Genomic DNA, 21,465 nt, shown 5'->3' with positions numbered 1-21,465 from the left:
CGCTGCTCATCTAATTTAATGATGAGCAGAACAATGGAAAACAATATACATTAAAATTGCCACCTGCCTCCACAGCCATTCCTTTAGCTTTGGGGACCTGGAATAATCTGAACTGTTGCATTTACATGTGAGAGACATGGTTAGTAGTTGTTTTGGCAGCTAAGACAAGGGCGATGGGTGGTGCAAGCTGCAGTGGCCTCCTGGTCAGAGCTCTGGCACTTAATATTTTACAAATTAAGCACTGTATTTAGGAAATCGTTTTGGAATTGTTATGGTTCTTGTCTCACCATTGCTTTTTTGTCACTCTTAGATATGCAGAATTGACTGTAATTTAGTGTCCCCCAGGCACTCTGCTGGTCATAGGCTGCCCGCAAAAATTAATGGTGATTTCTTGATGCCTACACTCAGTACACTTGAGTGGGCTTCTCAGTGCCGATTGCTGGTTTTTGTTGCCTCTCATATGATATATTTAATCCCTAAGCGCAAGACTTTTAAGCATAAGAAGGATAACCAGAAGGCTCGTATAGAACAAACATGTTTATTATTTAGACTTTTGCTGGCAAGGCAAACAGTGCACACAAGAGGGTGCTTGTCGAGGGCCTGGAATATGGAGTTCAATTTTCTACAAGAAAGAAGTATGGCTTACACCTCCACCTCCTCTGTGCACAGTAAGCTTCCCAAACCCAAACTTTATGCTGACCCATCAATAAATACTACTTACATAAAGCACTTGACCTTTTGAATAAATGCCATTATGATGAAAAATACAATGTAAATTTCTTCTGTAATAGAGGGCGTTTAGACAGAATATCGGAAACAAAACTATTGTGGGACAAAATATCATGAAGGTAAGTTCCTAAAGGTAATCAAAGTTTTACTATATATAACTCCACATATATGTACCTTGACTATATATATATATATTTTGTTTTTTAAGTATGTAGATGTGGAGTTAAGAATGGTAAATCTATACTTACCTATTTGTACTTACCTTCTCGATATAATGGTCCTCGATATTTTTTACATGAATTTTGTCCACACAATATTTTTGTTTCCGATGTTCTGTCAGTGATCCGTAACTGAGCTCTCAAGACTCTTCAGTGCAGAAGATACCCATGCTTAACCCATCCACCCTCATAGGCCTGGATTGAGTGGTTCTTTTTACAACGAACAAATACTGGCTAACTGTTCATATTCCAGGGATTTTCCAAAATTGGGGAACCTTCACGACCCTATTCAAAGTCAGTAAAATAGAAACACTGTTTTACATATACATGAGGGTTTGATTTAAAGAACTTTAATATACACAGTGAGAGTTTTCTACATAATGTTTCCTGATTTCTGTTTCTTTTCTGATTCTTCTATTCTTGTTTCTTACAAAAATACTGGACATTATGAAAAAACACTGTCCAAGTGTAAAGCCTAATCTATACCTGCAGATACTGATAGTATCCTACATTCTTTCTTTCTGGTCCCAGTGCTGGAGCAGATACTGAATTATATGTTGGTCCTGTAGAATATTTCACCATCACCTCAAGGTTGCTTGTGTTAGTGTGTAGGCTCATAATGAATATCCTTCTGGTCCGACGTTGTGGTGCATACCCCAAAGTCTTTTTCCTTCTGTTCCAGACAAAAAGTACTGAACACTTTTGGAAAACCGCTGTCCAGGTGTAAAACCTATGCTAGACCTGCAGATAATCATGGTATTCCACGTTCTTCCTTTCTGGTCCCAGTGCTGGAGCAGATACTGAATTATATCTTGATCCTGTAGATCATTTCACCATCGCCTCAAGGCTGTCTGTGTTAGTGTGGAGAATGATCAGGAATAGCATGCTGGTCTGGTGGGTTGTGGTGGGTCTCCCAAAGTCTTCTTGCTCCAAGTCTTGGAATAATTCAGGCGATTCTGCACTTGCTATGCTGCAGTCCAGCACATCAAGAACGTGATCATTTCACAATAAGGAGCTCATGATGATCAGCAAATTAGAAGCCCTTTTGTATAGAAGGGAGCAATCCAAATCCAGCTTATTGCTTCAAGAACCCAAAAGACTTGGTAGGACTTCAACATCGGCTCCCCATCTCCATTGCTTTTTCTTGCTGTGTTTTAGTTTCCGATCTAGGGATATTCCTTAGGACTTCGAGTACCGCCTTATAGCAAAACTCGTACTGATCCTACAAAGAAACAAGTTGAATTAGCTAAGAATCAAGTGATAAAGCTTAGACTTTAGTAGTATGCACGTAGGAAGACTGTGTGTAGAAGCATCATCTTACTACTGATTAAAATATGCTGCATGTCCTCGCTGGGTTGAACAGTGCGATCCAATACAAAGTATCATTATACAATACACACCACAATCAAAGTTAGCATGCCAACCCTTTATAAAGATAGGTGAGTAAGTTATAAGGGTTCACACCCTGAGTGAATAAGCATCATTAGTGAGGTGGATATATGTAGTAAATGGAGGGATTTGGTAGGTTGAAAGGTAGTGGTCACTAAGTTGTGGTTTGAAAGGTAGGTAGGGGGGTTCTCGGAAGAACTTCTTCAGGGTAGGAAAGTAGAGATGTTGGATAAGGAGTATTAACTATTTATCGTTTTACAAATGAAAAAAACTTTTGAGAGGTAACAAAAAATGAGTGATAGGGATTTAGAGGACAGAACAACAGTAGCTGCTGTGAATACTGTTTAGATTTCCAGTCTTTCCATGTGCAGTTGTAATAAGCAGAGTCATTTTACTTGAACTATAACAGGTAAAATCTAGGGATATTAGAAAGGAGTGCTTAGTGCATGGCTGAAGTGATTACATTTAAAGACTCTGGAGGATAGGTGATGAACATGGATCTCATTCGCAATTCAGAGAAAAGATGCTTCTGTCATTTCCTGATATCACTGTCTGTTTATCAAAGTGATTTTTCATTAAAAAAAATCTTCATATCTGCATTTACTAACTGATCAGCACATTATTTCCTCGGTTCGATAATTACTTTAAATGATATTTTGAATTGTCAGAACTCAATCATTACAATTTCCACTCTCAGTATGAATAAATGATAAATCTTGAGGTTCTCTGCTGAATTAGCGTCCTAACGCCATCAGCTTCCCCCCTGACTTCAGTGGTTCTCATACTGCCCGCAGAAGCTCTTTCCCACAGATGGCCCTGTGCTGACTTTGCCTGCCCCACACAATTCTCACTTAACCTCATACACTCCTCAGCTGCCTTCAAACTGATGTCAGCATTCCTTCAGCTAACATTATTTGCCGGATACCTAGCGGGTGGACTTTGTGACAAACCAACTTGGTGCGCCTAATGAACAAGAGGCTGGTTGTACTGCAGTTCTGCATAGTGTTGTGCCCAGCCCTTTGTGAAGTGACATAGTCCAAAGCTCTTACACCCTAAAGGTTCTTTTCGCAAAATGCTGCTGTTTGTGTACTTCTAGTGCTTTAATGAGGCTCAACCTTAAACTGCAACTAGTTAACAAAGAAATAATGCTTTGGACAACAAACCTTCTTCCAAACATCTGTAACATGTCTACATTTTGAACCGTGACAATCGAACGCACATTAAGAATGCAACATGGGAATGTGCGCAGGTGTCCATGTGACCACAGTTTGCACGACCTGACTTTAGTAGCCAGAGGAAGCAGAGGGTAAGCCATGTTTATGGTTACCTCACGCCTTTGGCAGTCATTAAAAAACCCATTCATTGTGACAAAAAAGTAGCTTTTGCCTGTAGGAGAGTAGGATCTGCTTCTTATGGCTACCCCCACTTTTTGCTGATGTTTCACTATTTTTCGACTTTAGTCTGGCTGGGACCCAGCTATCCAGGGCCCCAGCCTAGCTGCTTCCTCTCTAAATTGATTGCATGTACTTTAGGTACACCACAGATTGGATTCTGGGGTACCCTTATAAGTCCCTAGTATATGGTATACTATGTACCTAGGGCATAGGTACCTCAGAGGCCTCTCAGGGGCTGCAGCATGTATTATGCCACCCCTGGGAGACAATTTAAAATGACACAACAGGTCTGCTACAGCAGCCTGTGTAAGGTGTTGTATGCACCCCTTACTTAGATTTAGGCTCCCTATATCTATCCATTTCACTGCACATATAAACCTATCAGTCACCCCATGGCAGGCCTTGTCAATCCTGAAGGCAGGGTGCTGGGTTTTATGTGAGAGGGTGCCCATGCATGAGCAGAGCCCCTCTGCAGCCTTCTGAACCTTTATTCCGGGGTGAACATGCGCTTTATGAATTGTTTTTAACATAACATAACATAACGTTGTTTGTGCTGCAGCCAAACCATATACTCTTAAGTGCCTTATAACCTCACGGTAAATGCTAACTTTGGAATGGCTGCACGGAAACATGTTGTGTTTGGTGTCAAACACCTTGGAATCATACCTCCACACCAGTAACTGGTGTGGGAGGTAGGATTCCACCCTACTAGAGGGAGAAACATGACTTCACCGGTACACCCGGTACCAGCTTCACAGACCCTGGCATCACAAAATGGATGCTGCCAGCCACAGACACGAGTCTGCCCTCGTGCTGCTGGACGAAACTCCAGCAGGGGAGGCCTGGACAATAGGTTTCCTGTCACAGGGAGGTGTGACCACCTCCCAGACAGGCTTTAGTGTATTGGGGCTGGGTGGGTGCACTCCAAGAGTGCTTTGATGTCTGAACTGGGGGCACATTTGGTGTCCCTGTGCATAGTCCAGCTCAAACCGGTTGCAGGGGTTACCAGACCCTGCTCTGGCATGAAACTGGACAAAGGATATGGGTGTAGCCACCCCTCTCCCCTGACCCTCCCATAGGTGGGTCCCCAGAGTTTGTCCCACCCCTTCCTTGGGTATAAAGTAGGAACCCCTGGCTAAAGGACTTTAGATTCACCTGGACGAAACTCTGCTACAGAATCCCAGAACTTCTACTATCTACACGACGTTGGATGACCGAAGAATCTCCCTTGGAGTAAAGGAGTTACTCCCCTGCAAGGCAGACACCAAAGACGCATCTGTCCGGTTTGCAACTATGCAGCTCCTGAAGGACTCCGAGGATTTTGCAACACAGGAGGTGGGTTTCCAAGCTTCCCTGAGGCCGATCCGTGCTCTCAGCAATCCTGAGATCCAAATCCCTCGTGGGGACCGTACAACCCGAACCCCTGGACACCGTGCACCTTTGCAGCAGCATATGCTTCTTGGCAATCCCTGAGGCTGTGCTCTGGGCTGCTTGTAGTCCAGACCCCGAACAGTGATTCCACTGAAGATTACTGGCCTACACTCCTCGAGTGTCCCGTGGGCTGGTATTTAGTGATTCCTCTCGAGGTCCTTTTGCGATCCCTTGGCCGTCGACTTGTGGGTCCCTGCGAAGGGTACTCTAACTTTCAACGGGTTTACCTGGTTGCTCCAGACATGCCCTGACTTTCCATCGCTTGGAGAGTCCATAGAACCTTGCTGGTCCACACCAAAGCCGTTTTACTCTCACCGCGTGGGTTGCTGTTGCCAAGGCTTGTTGGCCTCCAATCCGGACACCGACCCCACAGCAATCGACATCCTTTGTGGGACAGCTCGCCTGCATACTGTGGTCATTGTTGGTGCCTCCTGGTCCCCGTGGAAACGGAATCAAGCTTCACCTCATCGCACCTGAAACACCTGACATCGGTGGGCATTCGTCTATCGTGCGCCTGGTCACTGGCAAGTGACCCAGACTCTGTCCCCTCTGCTTTCAGGTTCTTCACATCTTCGATCCAGGCTTGGATCACACCGGACACTTTTCCTTTCCACGGCAGCAGCACTTTCCAGCAACTCTCCATTGAAGACAGCAAAGATTCCCGACACCATTTGACACGTATGCACCTGGCTTCCTTGGGTTAGGTAACACAAGTACTTCTACATCTAAAAGAGTTTGCTCCAAGTCCTCTCCTAAGTGTCCTTAATCTCTAAAATTCGCGGCTGTGTTCTCACACTGCACGCATCCCCCGTGGGTCTCCTGTGTCACTACCTTGGGTGGTTCCTTGGGGTCCCAGCGATTCTACGTGCTCTAGGCACTGTGTCTAGTTAAGACGTGGTTCTTATACCACTTTCTTAATATATGGTTTTGTCTCCCCCTGGGGCCCATTGTATATTGTGCTATTTACTGTTGTTTTAGAACTGTAATATTGTGTGCCTTGCTCTCTAATCTCATAAAGAGGTTAGTAGAGAGTGTTTAGTAATAACACATATTTTATATATATACCTTGTGTGTTTTTCCTTTCATTTGGTCATTCAAGAGGTTATAATCTGGTAAACCAAGCTGCTTTACATTCCTTCGAGACTTAGCCTGAAGGCTGCTCTCCATTGCTACCACTAGGATAGCTCTCAATAACGGTTGTCTTAAACCTAATCATCAATAAGGGTTGTTTGGACTGGTGCAAGGTGCCCACTATAACTAGTGGACAGCATATACCAGGCCAACTTCTCACACTGCCCCCTAAACCACCATTGCAATTCGCAAGGTGAACTCCCTCTGGATATCCCTCCCCACCTCGTTGTGCCATATATCCTGCAGGCGCTTAGTTAGGCCTCTGATACTAGTGCTATCTTTGTGCCACTTGATACCCAGGGTCAGATTTATAAAAATTTGATGCAGCATAACGCAGCAAGAAAACTGTGTCAAATGGAGAGGGCAGGAATGCACCATATTCACCCTGGCCCCAATTTCAGAATTTCACCCTGCTCTGCCCCTGCCCTGCACCACTCACCTTGGTCTGGATCATCCCAAAGCGCTGGGCTCTCATCTGTCTTACAATTTCCTTGATGCTGAACTGAAAGGAAAAAAGGTGAGAAAGATGGTCAATAAGGATTGGTGCGGTAATACAACGTGACAATGCAAGTCTGGCATCACCCTCTCTTCACATTGCACTATACAGCTCTCTTGTCATGTCACTGCACTGCATCTCTGCCTAAGAGGTGGAACTACAGCTTTAGAAGGGCTGTCCCACATCACCAGCCTTTCTGTCTACTATCTGGTTGTGATGCAGTTTCATCCTCTCTTCTGAAATAGCTCAGTCTGTTGGGTCCATGCTGCTGCTATGAATGATCTTCTTCACACAGTCGTGCATGTCTACTCAGTCTTCTTGCATACCAACTTGTGTTTATTTATTTACAAGAAACTGGGGGACCACTGTGTTACGCTAAAATTGGTAACACTGCGCTCCACAAGGTTCAAAACGTATGGATGCGCTCTATTCACAAGAATGCGGTGCACCCCTGCATTACCCCTTGCTCTGGTGCAAAAACAGCTGCCTAGCGCCAGCGCAGGCTCACTTGCGCCCTGTTGCAAGGGTGCTTGCGCTGCAGTGGCAATTGTTTATGTGCAGGAAGCACACCTTCCTTCACATAAACAATCTTTACAGGTGATTTGCTCTATCTATGTGTGCTGCAAAATGCAACACACGTGGAAAGAGCAGAATGTAAGCAGAAATAAAACATTTCTCCTCGTATCGCCTGCTTAAGACTAGGTATTCCCTGAAGGTATTTTTGGTGCTGTCCGATACCTGAATGATGCGTGAATAGGGGCATCATTTATAAGGTGGTGTTAAGCCACGGTAAGTAGCCTAACACCACCTTGTAAAAAAGGCGAAGGAGTTAACGCCACCAGAACATCGGAAAAAGTGACGTTCTCGTGGTGTTGACTCCTTGTAAATATGCCCCATAGACTGCACTCAAAATATTCCAAAGCTAGAGACAAATGTCACCACAAAATTGTGTAGTTTGCAGTATTATACAAAATCTCTGTTCTAATGGGAGATCTAAGGGAAGTACTTTGGGGCATGGAGTATTTTATATCCCCATCGAATAATAATAACAAAGGATTTCACAAATGTACCCTCTAATCCAAGCTTTAGCCTTGATAATTGGACCGGAATGGCTGATCTTTGTGAACAAAATTTTCTCCGAATTTTCCCTTCACACTTGTTTAAGCATGCCCACAATTTAACCGGCGTGCTCTCTAATGCATAGGTTAATGTAGGGGGAATTTTTATTTTATAGATTCGTATTAGGTGATCAAAATGTCTTCTACCCATAAAACAGCAAAAGATGTACAAAACATTTGCATGAGCATGTGCTTTGTTACGGAAATTAGTTGTATGCACCACATGCTTTAGATTTTAACAAAAGGTTTTGCAAAGATATATGTATCTATTTACTTTCTCTAATTTTCCATTTCCTAGATACCAGGTGTATTTTGGGGCTTTTCTCTTCCCCCTAAAAACAAAGGGGTATATGTAAAAGCCCCTATTCTTCCGGCCCCTATCGTCACCACAACGTCACTTTCACCGACGTTGTGGTGGCGATAGGGGCTGCACATTATGTACAAGGCAGCGTTAAGCCCCTTGATGTGGCTTAACGCTGCCTTGCCCATAAGGTCCCCTTCCACACTATGGTTAGCATGAAAGGGGTGGGCACTGGGTGTTGCGGTGGGCATTCCACCGCAACAACCATTCATTTTGACTCTGCTCCCTATGTACAAGGTGCAGCCTTACATTTCAGAAGTGGCGGAGCGCCGCGTTAAACCAAGGAGGCTAACGCCCCGCTCCGCCACTTCCTTGTACGTATCCCCCAAAATATTTAGTTTTTGCTATATTGCTTTTAAATAGTGCTTTTGTGCAAAGTAAAGCAGACTGTTCAGACTTAATAAAACGATATCATCCACATACAAAAGAGTGAGCAAGGTTTTAGGACCTATTTTTGAGGGATACTTTTTCTTTTCATGCAAAGAAGGGAAATCTGAGAAGTACAAACAAAATAGAGTCAAATATGTCACCGGGAGGAAATCACCATTCTACATTGCCTTTATTGACTTAAGGCAGAGTTTTCATTCCAACAAATGGTTAACTGTTGTAGTCTACTTTGCAGTTTATGGGATGGAAGCATCTTCGGAGGATGCCATGATGATATGTTAGTCTACCAACACGGTGTGAATGCTCAATGACCAGCAGGGCAGGTAAACTAGTCAATGCAAGTGCTGTGTTGGGTACAGCAGGGATGTGTTTTATTACCCCTGTTGTACAATTTGTACATCAACAAACTCCCCCAGATCCGGGGAAGGGTTGTTAAGAAAGTGCTTCAAATGGCTGAGGAGCCTGTTGCTGTGCTTACTGCCAGGACCCCTGAGGGCCCAAAACACTCCCCAGGGACCTAAATGAGTACATTATACTGAAACATCTCAAAATGAATATTCTGTAAATGAAACTACACTTTGGTGGAAGAAGCACTGCCCTCTCCAGTTTTCTTTGGCAGGCCCTTCTTTGGAGTGTGTTTCAGTTTATAATTATTTGATTGTCAGAATCTGGATCCAAGGCGCATCATTGGGCAGAGGGGATGGGGATGCTGGCTCAGCTACCAAGCTGAGGCTATAGCTGATTTTTCTTGCACCACAGACACAGATAGAGTACAGTACAGAAAATACAGTCATCTTCTCTGAGAATACGTTCTCTCAGGAACTGGTGGGTGTCCCGTCTGAAACCTTCTGAATACGTTTGAGGGCAGAGATGGAGTAACCCCGGTGGGTAGTCAAGCTGCCATTAAGCACCTGCTGTACTGGGTAAGCCTGTGGAGGAATCCAAATGTAGCTTTCTTCGCGAAGACAGTGATCATGGCCTATAAGAAGGCAAATGCATTCAAAGTTTATTGGTTGCAATGTATACAGGATCAGCTTTTTGTACTCAATTGTCGTGAGCTGCTGAACTTCCCGGAGTATTTTAATAGGATTGGTACTGTTCTAGTTATGGTGGTTTAGAGAGCAAGGGGCTAGAAGTGAACTGTTGAGTAAGCTGCTAGTAGCTCCTAAGCTATTATTTTGATGGGTGAAAAATTTAATTATAATTTATCAGCGATCCATGACCCATTAAGATTTCCATTTGCACTGCTTCCCCTAAAGATATTGGTACGGGCAGGGTTGAGTGGGAGCTGAGAGATGGATTCCTTTAAGTGGGCCTGAAGATGGTATTACTTAGGAGACACTGATTCACTTTCTTTTATTTTATCTGTTTACTAAAGAATGCTGCAGATCTGGCTCTGCTCAGTCCAACGACAACTGGAGTGCCATAGGGCGATGCAAACAATGAATATGTTGCCTGAGACTAGTAACCCTAGAGTAGTGTGAGAGATTGGACACTGCATAGACAGGGTTTGGAATGCCTTAACAGTGAAATTTTAAGGGTATAAACAATTCGATTTAAGAGGTTTCAATTGTTTACCAACAGATGTATGATATTTAATTCTAGCTAGTGTGTAGTGATGCTGGGGTGGTTTTAGGTCTTGCCCACAGCTTTGAAAAAAAAAATATATATGTATATGGTGGGAGCACAAGTCACTCTCACGGTACTTAGAGGTGGGTCGCGTTCCACGTGGCCTCCGCATAATGCTGGCTCCAAGCTACGAGAACCCCGACCCTAATATGTTATCAGAGTGGGCCGAGTGCAATCTTGATTCATCTTGTAGACTGGTGAGAATACTAGTTAAATATGCTGAGAGTGACATGATTGCAGGACAGATTAAGATTGCGGGCCTCAATGAATTAATATCAAGGATTGGAGATCCGGAATCAGAATAAAGATTCCGTGATGACATGCATCTCCGATTAGCCAAAGAAGAGGACATTATAAAAAAAACGCAAAGCGTTCAAGTTTCAAAGGGACAAGATGGATTATCAGAATGGACAGGTTTTAACTTTTGCTAAAAAATTTGATTCTTTCAAAAAGACCAAAGCAACGGCAAGTATGCAAACAGCGCCACCCAATGGTAATTCTCTACTTCAGTCATCCTCCTCCGTCTCAGATTTAAGCTCTGTACCCGGCAGTGAGTCTAAGAATGAACAAGCTACCGCTAGCTCACGGCTGGGGTTTACAAAATTCTCCCTGGGCCAAGAGCTAGATTGTCTGCGCCAGGACCGCAGACAAACCCTCAGACCCCGGGCAGCAAATCGCAAGCCAGACCAAGAGCAAATCTCAAGCGGCGTGAGCGCAGAGAAAGTCGTAAGGACAGACAACAGCGGCAAACCGACCTCTAAAAAGCAACAGAGGAAATGGGTTCGGAAATGAGCCCTTTGGGTGACAATGCACTTTCAATCATTAACCTCTCCGACATCCATCTTACTTCCACTGAAAATAAAATTCTCTCCCTAGGTTTATCTTTTTGCCCACCTAACGACTTCAACTACACGCAGACCCGCATTGATCTGTACAAATACATTCGCAAACTTAAACTGAGAAAGTTCCATCTTCAGAACACATCCAAACGTGCAACTCCAGTTACCAGCATGGTTGCTAATCTTAGTCCTTCTTGCCCTACGATAGGGGAGTATGAGTTACTTTGCAATTTACAGGATTTGCACAGGGAAGGCGCGATTGATGAAAATCCCCCTGAGTATGATATACAGCCTAGACTGGACATGCCTGGTTGTTCAGGTTTTAAACCCAAGTCCAAATTCAATCCTATTATGGTACATGATAACATTGATATCTACAACGATCTGGTCATTACCCAGCTTAAAAAATTACATATTTCAATTTTAAAAGCTCAAAAACATCGCCAAAGACAGAACAACAGCTTTGGGAGTTTAATGAAGAAGCTGCAAAGTAATGACAGTGTGGTAATTCGGCAGTCTGATAAGGGGGGCAACATTGTCCTCTGGCCAAAATCAATGTATATGACAGAGGCCCTTCTCCATCTGAACAACCGTGATTGTTACAGACGAGGCGATTGGACAGCTGTCAATCGAGCCTGGAATGACCTCAATGCCAAGCTGTTATCATGGAAAAGCATGGTATTACTCAGTGGTGACGAATTCAAATTTTTAAAAACGAACTATCCGGTCATCCCTGTTTTTATTTAATTCCAAAAGTCCACAAAGACTCTGCCAAACCCCCGGGGAGACCTATTATCTCCGCAAGAAACAGCATGATGGAGAACATTTCACGATACATTGACTTTTTCCTTCAGGAACACGTTAAGAACGTACCCTCTTATCTGCAGGAAACGGGGGATTTCCTAAGGAAAATAAACTCTGTATCTTGGCAAGATGATTACCTTCTGATAACACTGGATGTCACTGCCTTGTATACCAGTATCCATCATCTGGATGGAATAAGAGCAGTTGAACATTACTTGCGATCTCAACCTGTTCACATGCTGCAGCACAGCAAAATGCTGCTTGATATGATTCAGATCTGTTTGAACAACAATTACTTTCTCTTCCAGACTCAGGTGTATCAACAACTGAGGGGTGTGGCTATGGGGGCTTGCTTTTCCCCCAGTTACGCCTCTTTACACATGGGACTGTGGGAGGAGCAAGTCCTCAGGGCCCGCTTCGGTCATGTTTTGGACAACCATGTTGTATCTTGGTATCGTTTTACAGACGATTTGTTCATAATCTGGAGGGGCTCTGAAGCCTCAGGGAATGTATTCATTGAGGGAATTAATGTAAACAATCTGAACCTGGAATTCACTGCATCTGTCAGCAATTCTTCTGTTAACTTTTTGGATGTAGAAGTGTTTATCAAGGATAATCACATTGAGACTAAACTACATCGCAAGGTCACGGCAGGCAATACGGTTCTGCATGCCTCTAGTCATCATCCAGACCACCTGGTGCCCAGTATCCCATACGGGGAAATTCTGCGCATCAGACGTATCTGTAGTAGGGATACTGACTATGTAGAGGCTCAACTGGAGAGTAGGCAACGCTTTATAGACAGAGGTTACACAGCTAAAGTGCTAGACACAGCAATAAAGAAAGCCAATTCCATCTCTTGCTCAACAGCACTAAAATGCAGCTCTGACTTGACTGCCCTGTCTAAAGCCACCAATCCTTTGTTCGAACCACCAAGGCTAATTACCACCTACAACTGCCAACACAGTAAGGTGCGGACTATTTTTAACAAAAATTGGCCGTTGGTTCGCAATGACCCAGTAATTGGTGAGTTGTTGTCTAAATCCACAGCTATTACATTCCGCAGATCTCGTTCAATGAATGACATGCTGGTGCAAAGCAGTCCAGAGATCAGCACTAATAACTCTTGGTTAGAGAGCTCTAAGGGTTTTTTTAAGTGCGCCAGCTGCAAAGCCTGCAAACTTGGTCGGAACAGGACATCCTATCTGACTCCCTTTAGTGATGTTCCTGTTTTGATTTCAAAGAAGTTAACATGCAAAACTGAATTTGCCGTGTATGTGCTGGAGTGTGCGTGTGGCCTGCAGTATGTTGGCAGCACCAAGCTGCAGGTTCACGAACGCATTCTCCAGCACATGCGGGCTATCAGTAACAATGATGCAGCATACCCTGTTGCCAGACATTTTAAAGAGATCCATGACAGTTGCCTAGATTTTTTAAGCTACTTTGTAGTAGACACAGTCCCACGGCTCCGTCGAGGATGCGACCGGGAATCTCTGCTCAGACAGTTGGAGACTAGATATATCCTCATGTTGGACTCTAGAACCCCCAACGGGCTTAATTCTAGTGAAGATCTCTTTACTTGTCTATAACTCCAGTCAGCACCCCAGGAGACAGTGGACCACTGTGTCTCAAAACAATGGCTACAATTGGATTCAGTTCCGATGTCCAATTTTGGTTGAACGCAGTTTATCCCTGTCGACTGTTATTTTGCATATAGCAAGACTATCTGAAACATCAACATCTGAGTTGCTTATGTAAGATATACTATTTTTTTTCCCTCCTCTATTTATATATACATATTTCACTGATGCGTGATTCTCTCTGGGCAGATTAGACATGAGACTTTATAGATTGTCCAACACAATATAATCGTAGGCTTTTTAAATGGTTGATAATATTTTTTGAATATTTATGATGCAATAGATATTTAGTACAAGTTATTCCGCTTTTTCAGGAATCTGGTTCTCCTAGCAGGAAAGGTTGATATATTTTACAACCAGCTCTGTATCTAAATACATGTAGTGGGGAGCTACGTATGATGTTCAATCTTTAAATATGTGGTTACGTTTCAGGTTTTCTGTTTTTTAAAAGCAATTGATTAATAGTTGGGCACCTTAAAGACTACTTTGACTAAACTTGTGACCATTTAGATTTTGAACCTTGTACTGTAACTATTTTTTGCACTAAAAATTGTTGGCATTTGCACTTTAGCATGGTGCACAGTTTGATGGCTTAACCTCACTTTGAGGAGCATCTTTGACATGCTGTTTTCTTGCACTTGCAGTAATTTGCACATTGCATAATTTGCACATTTGTTTTTATCCGAGTAGTTGATTTGTTGGTCTTTTTATTAATTAAGCAACAAACCAATTAGCATTTTGTATTAACAAATCCAAAATATCGCTACTCGAATAGTTGACCTACAGCTACGCACAGTCTGTGTTTACAAATGTTGCTGCACTGTTTTACCTTGCCAATATTGCTATTTTGCACATTATGTTATATTGTACAATGCGATGGATTTTTATTATTGGAATCTGGGTTCATTGTCTCATGGCCACACCTTGTATTTTACACTGATATGTCTTTTATGTCTATTGGCCCAGATATCACGTGTTGTAGACACTGGCACTTTAAATAATTTGGCTTTTACCTCAGGCGTCATGTGATCAAGGCCTCCGTGTTGAGGCCGAAACGCGTCATGGTGGTACGTGTTGCACTTATGGATTAAAAAATATCTTCATGCACTGAATTACTTGGGTCCGTGTTCGTCCTTCCAGAGTACGTGGTAGCAGTGGCGAAGTTCCCTTCATATATATATATATATATATATATATATATATTATCTACTGGCGGTCGCCAGTAGATAGTTATAGTTACAACCTAGTTTCCATAGGAAATCTCAAAATTCTATTTTGAATAACTTTGGCGCCGGTTGACGAATCCTCGCGAAATTTTCAAAACTAATGGGGCGCTCCGTTCAGCTCCTACCCTGAAAGTCTCGGGGTGATTCGTCAAGCGGGGGCCGAGAAAAAGGGGGGGTCCCAAAACACGTTTTCCCCATGCATTTTTCCATAGGACCTTTAGTCGCAGCTACAGCCCGAACGGCTGAACAGAATTACGTGAAATTTGGCAGAGAGGTAGCCATAAGGTCAAGGAAGTGCCTTTTGCAGGTCTGGTGTAAATCTGTTCAGTATTTCCTGAGAAAATAGCATTTAAAAGCATATCAATATCTATACGCGCGCACCGTGCGCGCACTGTGCGCGCAACCTGCCGTGCGCGAGCGCAATTCTTATTGGTTGTTAGATGTCGGTAAACATTCAAATCGGTCGAAACCAGGAAGTGTTGGCTGCCATTTTGTCTCTCGCAGTCTGAGGGGGTGAAAAAAAAAGGTGGAGAACATGAAAAGGGGGCAGAGTGGACAGTTCCTGACCCCCTAGCCTTGGTCAGGGGGTCACAGAAGGACCCCCAAGGACGAAAAAAACATATATTTTTTTTTTTAAACGCGAGGTGCGTGCACGTTGCGCGCACGGTGAACCGTGGGTGCTCGGTGCGCGAAGCGTACCGAGCGCCCACAGCGCGTGCCCGGTGCGCGCACGGTGAAAAACCTGAAAAAAAAATAAAAAAATAAATACATAACTTAGCATTTAAAAAACGCTACAAATTTACTGAAAAAACCATAGGTTTCACACACGTTATAATTACGAATTAGCATTTAAAAAACCTTGCAAATTCACTGAAAAAACCATAGGTTTCACACATGTTATAGTTAGCTGGACATTTCACTCGTAAAAAACCAATGAAATTCCCCCGTTATAGTTAGTGCAGGCAACTATAACTCACGCGACCGCAATCCTCTGCTGATGACATCAGATATTAAATCACTGATGACATATGTGTCTTTATGAAAAATAAATATTTGTAATATATGTATAGCTAAAGATTAATGGAAGAAGACATGGGTAAATAAGTGTCTAAATACAGTGATGTAATACCTGACGTCATCAGCGAGGATTGCGGTCGCGTGAGTTATAGTTGCCTGCACTAACTATAACGGGGGAATTTCATTGGTTTTTTACGAGTGAAATGTCCAGCTAACTACAACATGTGTGAAACCTATGGTTTTTTCAGTGAATATATATATATATATATATATATATATATATTCACTGAAAAAACCATAGGTTTCACACACGTTATAGTTAGCTGGACATTTCACTCGTAAAAAACCAATGAAATTCCCCCGTTATAGTTAGTGCAGGCAACTATAACTCACGCGACCGCAATCCTCTGCTGATGATGTCAAATATTACATCACTGATGACATATGTGTCTTTATGAAAAATAAATATTTGTAATATATGTATAGCTAAAGATACAGTATTAGCATCAACAGAGGATTGCGGTCGCGTGAGTTATAGTTGCCTGCACTAACTATAACGGGGGAATTTCATTGGTTTTTTACGAGTGAAATGTCCAGCTAACTATAACATGTGTGAAACCTATGGTTTTTTCAGTGAATTTGCAAGGTTTTTTAAATGCTAATTCCTAACTATAACGTGTGTGAAACCTATGGTTTTTTCAGTGAATTTATACGGTTTTTTAAATGCAAATTTTTTTTTGACATTTTTGGTAAACCTATGTATAAAATAATATATGTACTATATCCTGCATTATGGAATGGTTAATTTTTTTTTTGCATTTTTTTCCGTGCGCGTACGGTAAGCTTACGCTACGCGCTCCGTACGTCATAAGTACGGTGAGCTTACGTGATACGATGCGCGTACGGTAAGCTGACGCTACGCGCTCCGTACGTCATAAGTACAGTGCGCTTACGTGATACATACGTGACGTACGTGTACACGCATGCGCGTTGCGCGGAAGCAACGTCGCGGTTACGCAGGGGCGTGTAATGCGCATGCGTACTTGTTTACGAGCGCGTACCGTAAGCTTACGGAGCGCGCACGGTAGGTCATGTGATCCACAAAGAACACTTTTCATTGGTTGAAACTACTTTCAGTTCCAGAAACTTCCCACACCACACCCATTCCCCTCATTACTGCTTGAGATCCCCTAGGAGAAGGAGCTGAATTGACATTGAGATACAATGGCAGAGCAGCAGACCTCTTCTGAGAGTGAGCCTAGCAGCACCATCATCAGACAGAGAAGGAGGAAACAAAAGGATTCTTTTGTGTGGGAGTATTTTACTTTTCCAGAGGGGCAGAAAAAGGTCAATGCTCCATTGGTCACTTGCACACTTTGTAACCGTGTTTTATCTAGAGGAGATCCAAGGAAGAAGTATTCCTTTGGAAATCACTCTATGAAGAGACACCTTAGGGATAAACATCCCAGGACCTTTGCTCGACATACTGAAGAAAACTCTTCAGTAAGTCACCGGAGCCCAACCTCAGAAGCTCAGCCGAGTACATCATCGGCAGATCAGCTGAGCCCTTCCTCTGAGGTGGGAGCATCACCTTCTTCTGCTCCTCTGGACATTAACCCTCGATTTCGGAGGGTTTCAATGAGGTGTACAACGTGTTGTGGTCTTATTGTTTTTGGGGAGACCAGTGTTTCCCTTATTAACAATAAGATAGACCAGCACGTTTGTAGACGCTCATAATATTCCCATTCTTTCTTTCCTCCATCCCTGTATTAACCCAACGGCTCTTTTAAGAGCCAACCTTACCTCACAATTTTTTTTTTTTTTTTTAAGCTTTCCTTTTTGAAATTTTTTTTTTGCCGTGCGCGCACGGTACACGTAATTGTTACGCGAAGTTCGCGGAATTTTTCCTCGCGTAATTTCTCCGTTTACGCCGTGCGCGTACGCTACGTGCATTCGGCGATTTTTCGAAAAAAAAATATAATTATTTTTTGCCCTTCGGGGTCCTTCTTGGACCCCCTGACAAAGGCTAGGGGGTCAGGAACTGTCCACCCTGCCCCCTTTTCACGTTCTCCACCTTTGTTTTTCACCCCCTCAGACTGCGAGAGACAAAATGGCGGCCGACACTTCCTGGTTTCGACCGATTCGAATGTTTACTGAGATCTAACAACCAATCAGAATCGCGCTCGTGCACGGCGGCGTGCGCGTACGGTAAGCTTACGGTACGCGCTCGGAGCGCGCCCATAGATATATATATTGATTTAAATGCTATTTTCTCAGGAAATACTGAACAGATTTACACGAGACCTTCAAAAGGCACATCCCTGACCTGAGAGCTACCTCTCTGCCAAATTTCAAGAAATTTTGTTCAGCCGTTCGGGCTGTAGCCCGGACTAAAGGTCCTATGGAAAAATGCATGGGGAAAACGCGTTTTGGGACCCCCCTTTTTCTCAGCCCCCGCTTGACGAATCCCCCCGAGACTTTCAGGGTAGGAGCGGAGCGGAGCGCCCCACCTATTTTGAGAATTTCACGAGGATTCGTCAATCGGCGCCAAAGTTATTCCAAATAGAATGTTGCGGATTTCCTATGGAAACACGGTCCTAACTATAACTATCTACTGGCGACCGCCAGTAGATAATATATATATATACACCACATCCGAAGAAACCGAACACCGACACGGGGGAAATTTTCGGTATTTAAGTTTTTAATCCACAATTTCGCTGCCCATGTGACATGGTGCCAATCAAACTATACAGTAATACATATTGTTGGATTGATTGTCATAGACTATCACTGAACTTCTCAGCATCAAGGATGGTGAGGAGAATGCTATGACCAACTCAACCGACAACTTGCTGGAATAGAAGATTGATGTAAGTAAACACATGAAGGAATGCAGGAACCACTTCTGTATAAAGCAGGATGTTTATTTGCAGAGCACAGACAAAGCGTACACCACAACCGCTGACCGGACACCAACTGCCGCCAGCTGGAATCCCCACAACACTAACATGCTAGTACTAAGAACGCTACAAGCGTTCTAGGATCTGAACAGGGAAAGGACACAAAGGAAGGCTTGATTCACACACAAGAAACAGAGTAAGTACTAACAAGGCTAATATGTAAATAAGTATTTACAACACATCTTCTTCCCTAAACTAAACAAAGAAACGATATACCCCAAGATGCGATCACATTACTTGTGACACAAATAATCATCCAAATAAGCTGGAGGTCTGCGAGACCTCACCACTCTGGTCTCCTCGCAGTGAACAGAATCATTGTTAACACGGGCTTGACTCTGTACATCAGAAGAACTACAAGCATCACCACCACCATCCTCCCTACAGCGGCTTGAACTCAGACCCGGAGTAAGATCCTCCGGAGTAGAAAACAAGTAACCGCTACTGGTTGAACCTGAAACAACAGGCGTGGTGAAATCCTTAACCACTGCAGACTTGCTATACAAAGCCACCCTTCGAAGATTCCACTTCTCCCCATTGTCAAGCACCACATAATGCTGAAAAACCTTCTTCACCACATGTGGACCCCTAAACTTCGAAAGACCCTTGGCCACTCTCCCCGATTTAACTTTAACCAAGTCACCCTCAGAAATTGTACTCCCCGTTTTAACAATAGTCTCTTGCTGAGTACAACCAAGAGCTGAATTTTTAATCCAAGAGGGAGCAAGTTTAGTGCCAGGACGTCTCCCCCGCATGAGTTCAAAAGGCGACTTAAAGTCCGCTTTATGAACAGTGGTCCTATAGGCCCATACCATGTTCCTGACCATCTCATGTGCGAACCCACCTGAAACACACGACATCTGAATAATACCCTTGACCACTCTATTAGCCCTCTCACACACACCATTCGCTTGCGGGTTATAAAGCGAAGTACGGTGATGCGTCACACCACACCCACTCAGAAACACACGCATCTTCTGAGATGTTAGTTGGGTACCATTATCTGTGATTAAAATCGAAGGATACCCCTCATCCAGAAAAACCCCTTTCAAAAACTGAATGGTGCAATCAGTGGTTATATCCTTAACAAACTCCACAACAAGCCACTTCGAGTAAACATCCACTATTACAATGGCAAACCGTTGAGCAAAAGGCAATTCGTCCATAGGACCTATAAAGTCCAAGCACACGGTATGCCATGGTAAACCCGGACCAACAATGTGGCTGGGCGTATAACTAGACCCAATCTTGAGTCTCTTTTCACTGTCCTTACACACCGAACAATTCTCCACCCACGAAGTCACCTGTGAGTCCATGGCAGGCCACCAAAAGTATATTTTCAACCTACGCTGTGTAAGAGTTTGCCCTAAATGACCCTCATGAGCCAACTTTACAATTTTCAGTCTCAAACCATACGGTGGAATATATCTATCGCCTCTCATTAAGATCCCACCACCATACACTGACAACTCATCCAACACCTTAATAAAAGGTCGCACCGGTGGTTGGACACAGCTTTCCCGCCGGGAGCCTAGTTTCACCAAATCAATCACCTTCTGCAAAACTATGTCTTTTTCCATGGCATCCAACCATTCCTCCTTGGTGAAAGTACCATCGCTCAAGGCGACCACATCTTGAATGACGGCAACAGCTTCATCACAATGCGTAACGGACACCTCCTTCACCGTAACATCCTCTCTAACAGGAAGCCTTGATAAACAATCCGCCTGTACATTACGCCACCCTTGAACATATGAGATATCGTACTGATACTCCTGAAGTTTTGAAGCTAATCTTGCCAATCTCGGTGAACCCTTTCCCGCTCCCCCTGGGGACAAAACCTTTAACAATGGCTTGTGATCTGTTTTAAGCTGGAACTTAGTTCCCCACAAATATGTCCTGAAGTACTGGACACCCCAAGCAGCAGCCAATGCCTCTTTTTCTATAACTGAATAATTCTGTTCAGATGAGGAAAGGGTGCGAGAAGCAAAAGCAATGGTCTTTTCGCCTTCCTGCCATCTTTGCAACAAAATCGCACCTATTCCTATGGCACTGGCATCCACCATCAATGTCGTCCTGAAAGAACACCGCTTTCTTAATACCTTTAAAAATCTCTGAAACCATGCGTTGAAACACACTAGCCGCAGAGCTTAAGCCAAACGGGAGTCTAGTAAACTGAAACGTGCCCTCAGTGGTAATAAAAGCTGTGAGTCCTTTAGACTCATCATGAAGGCGGATTTGGTGATAAGCACTCTTTAAGTCTAACTTCGTGAAAAATTTTGCCCCTTGTAAGGTTGAGACAAGTTCGCCTATATTTGGAAGAGGAAATGTATCAGCCACAACATACCTATTCAATGATCTCAAGTCCACACAGAACCTAATTTTGCCATCAGCCTTCTGCGTGATAACGACCGGAGATACCCAAGAAGATGCCTCCACCGGTTCAATGACACCCCCCTGTAACATCTCCTCAATCACCTTCTTGACTTCATCTTTCACTGAAATTGGGACTCTCCTCACCTTATGCTGCACAGGAACTGTGTCATGTTTCATAATTATCTTGTGGACATATCCCTTCAACTCTCCCAACTCATCCCTAAACACACTCCCTGCCTCATTGAGAATGTCACTAAGAGTGTGTTCGTCCACTACCATGACTTGATTAGGTGCTCTAGGGTTCACTATTATGTGCA

The 21,465-nt window shown here is 43.5% G+C and overlaps 1 protein-coding gene across 2 annotated transcripts in view; it reads right to left on the bottom strand.

Annotated features, from left to right (window-relative positions):
• Positions 1 to 565: 565 nt before the first annotated feature.
• FRMPD2 (FERM and PDZ domain containing 2) overlaps positions 566 to 21,465 on the bottom strand; it is a 503,133-nt gene continuing 482,233 nt past the window's right edge. For both annotated transcript variants that reach the window (XM_085608774.1, XM_085608775.1), the window contains exons 43-44: positions 6,732 to 6,794; positions 566 to 2,169 (exon numbers count right to left, since the gene is read on the bottom strand). In XM_085608774.1, the coding sequence (XP_085464900.1) occupies positions 2,059 to 2,169; positions 6,732 to 6,794 (174 nt within the window). In that variant the 3' untranslated portion in view covers positions 566 to 2,058. The remainder of the gene's footprint in view (positions 2,170 to 6,731; positions 6,795 to 21,465) is intronic.

This window comes from Triturus cristatus, chromosome 1_2 (assembly GCF_964204655.1).
Source record: "Triturus cristatus chromosome 1_2, aTriCri1.1, whole genome shotgun sequence".
Classification (NCBI taxonomy): Eukaryota; Metazoa; Chordata; class Amphibia; order Caudata; family Salamandridae; genus Triturus; species Triturus cristatus.
Note: the sequence above shows the minus strand (reverse complement) of the source record. Positions and strands in the feature narration are given on the sequence as shown.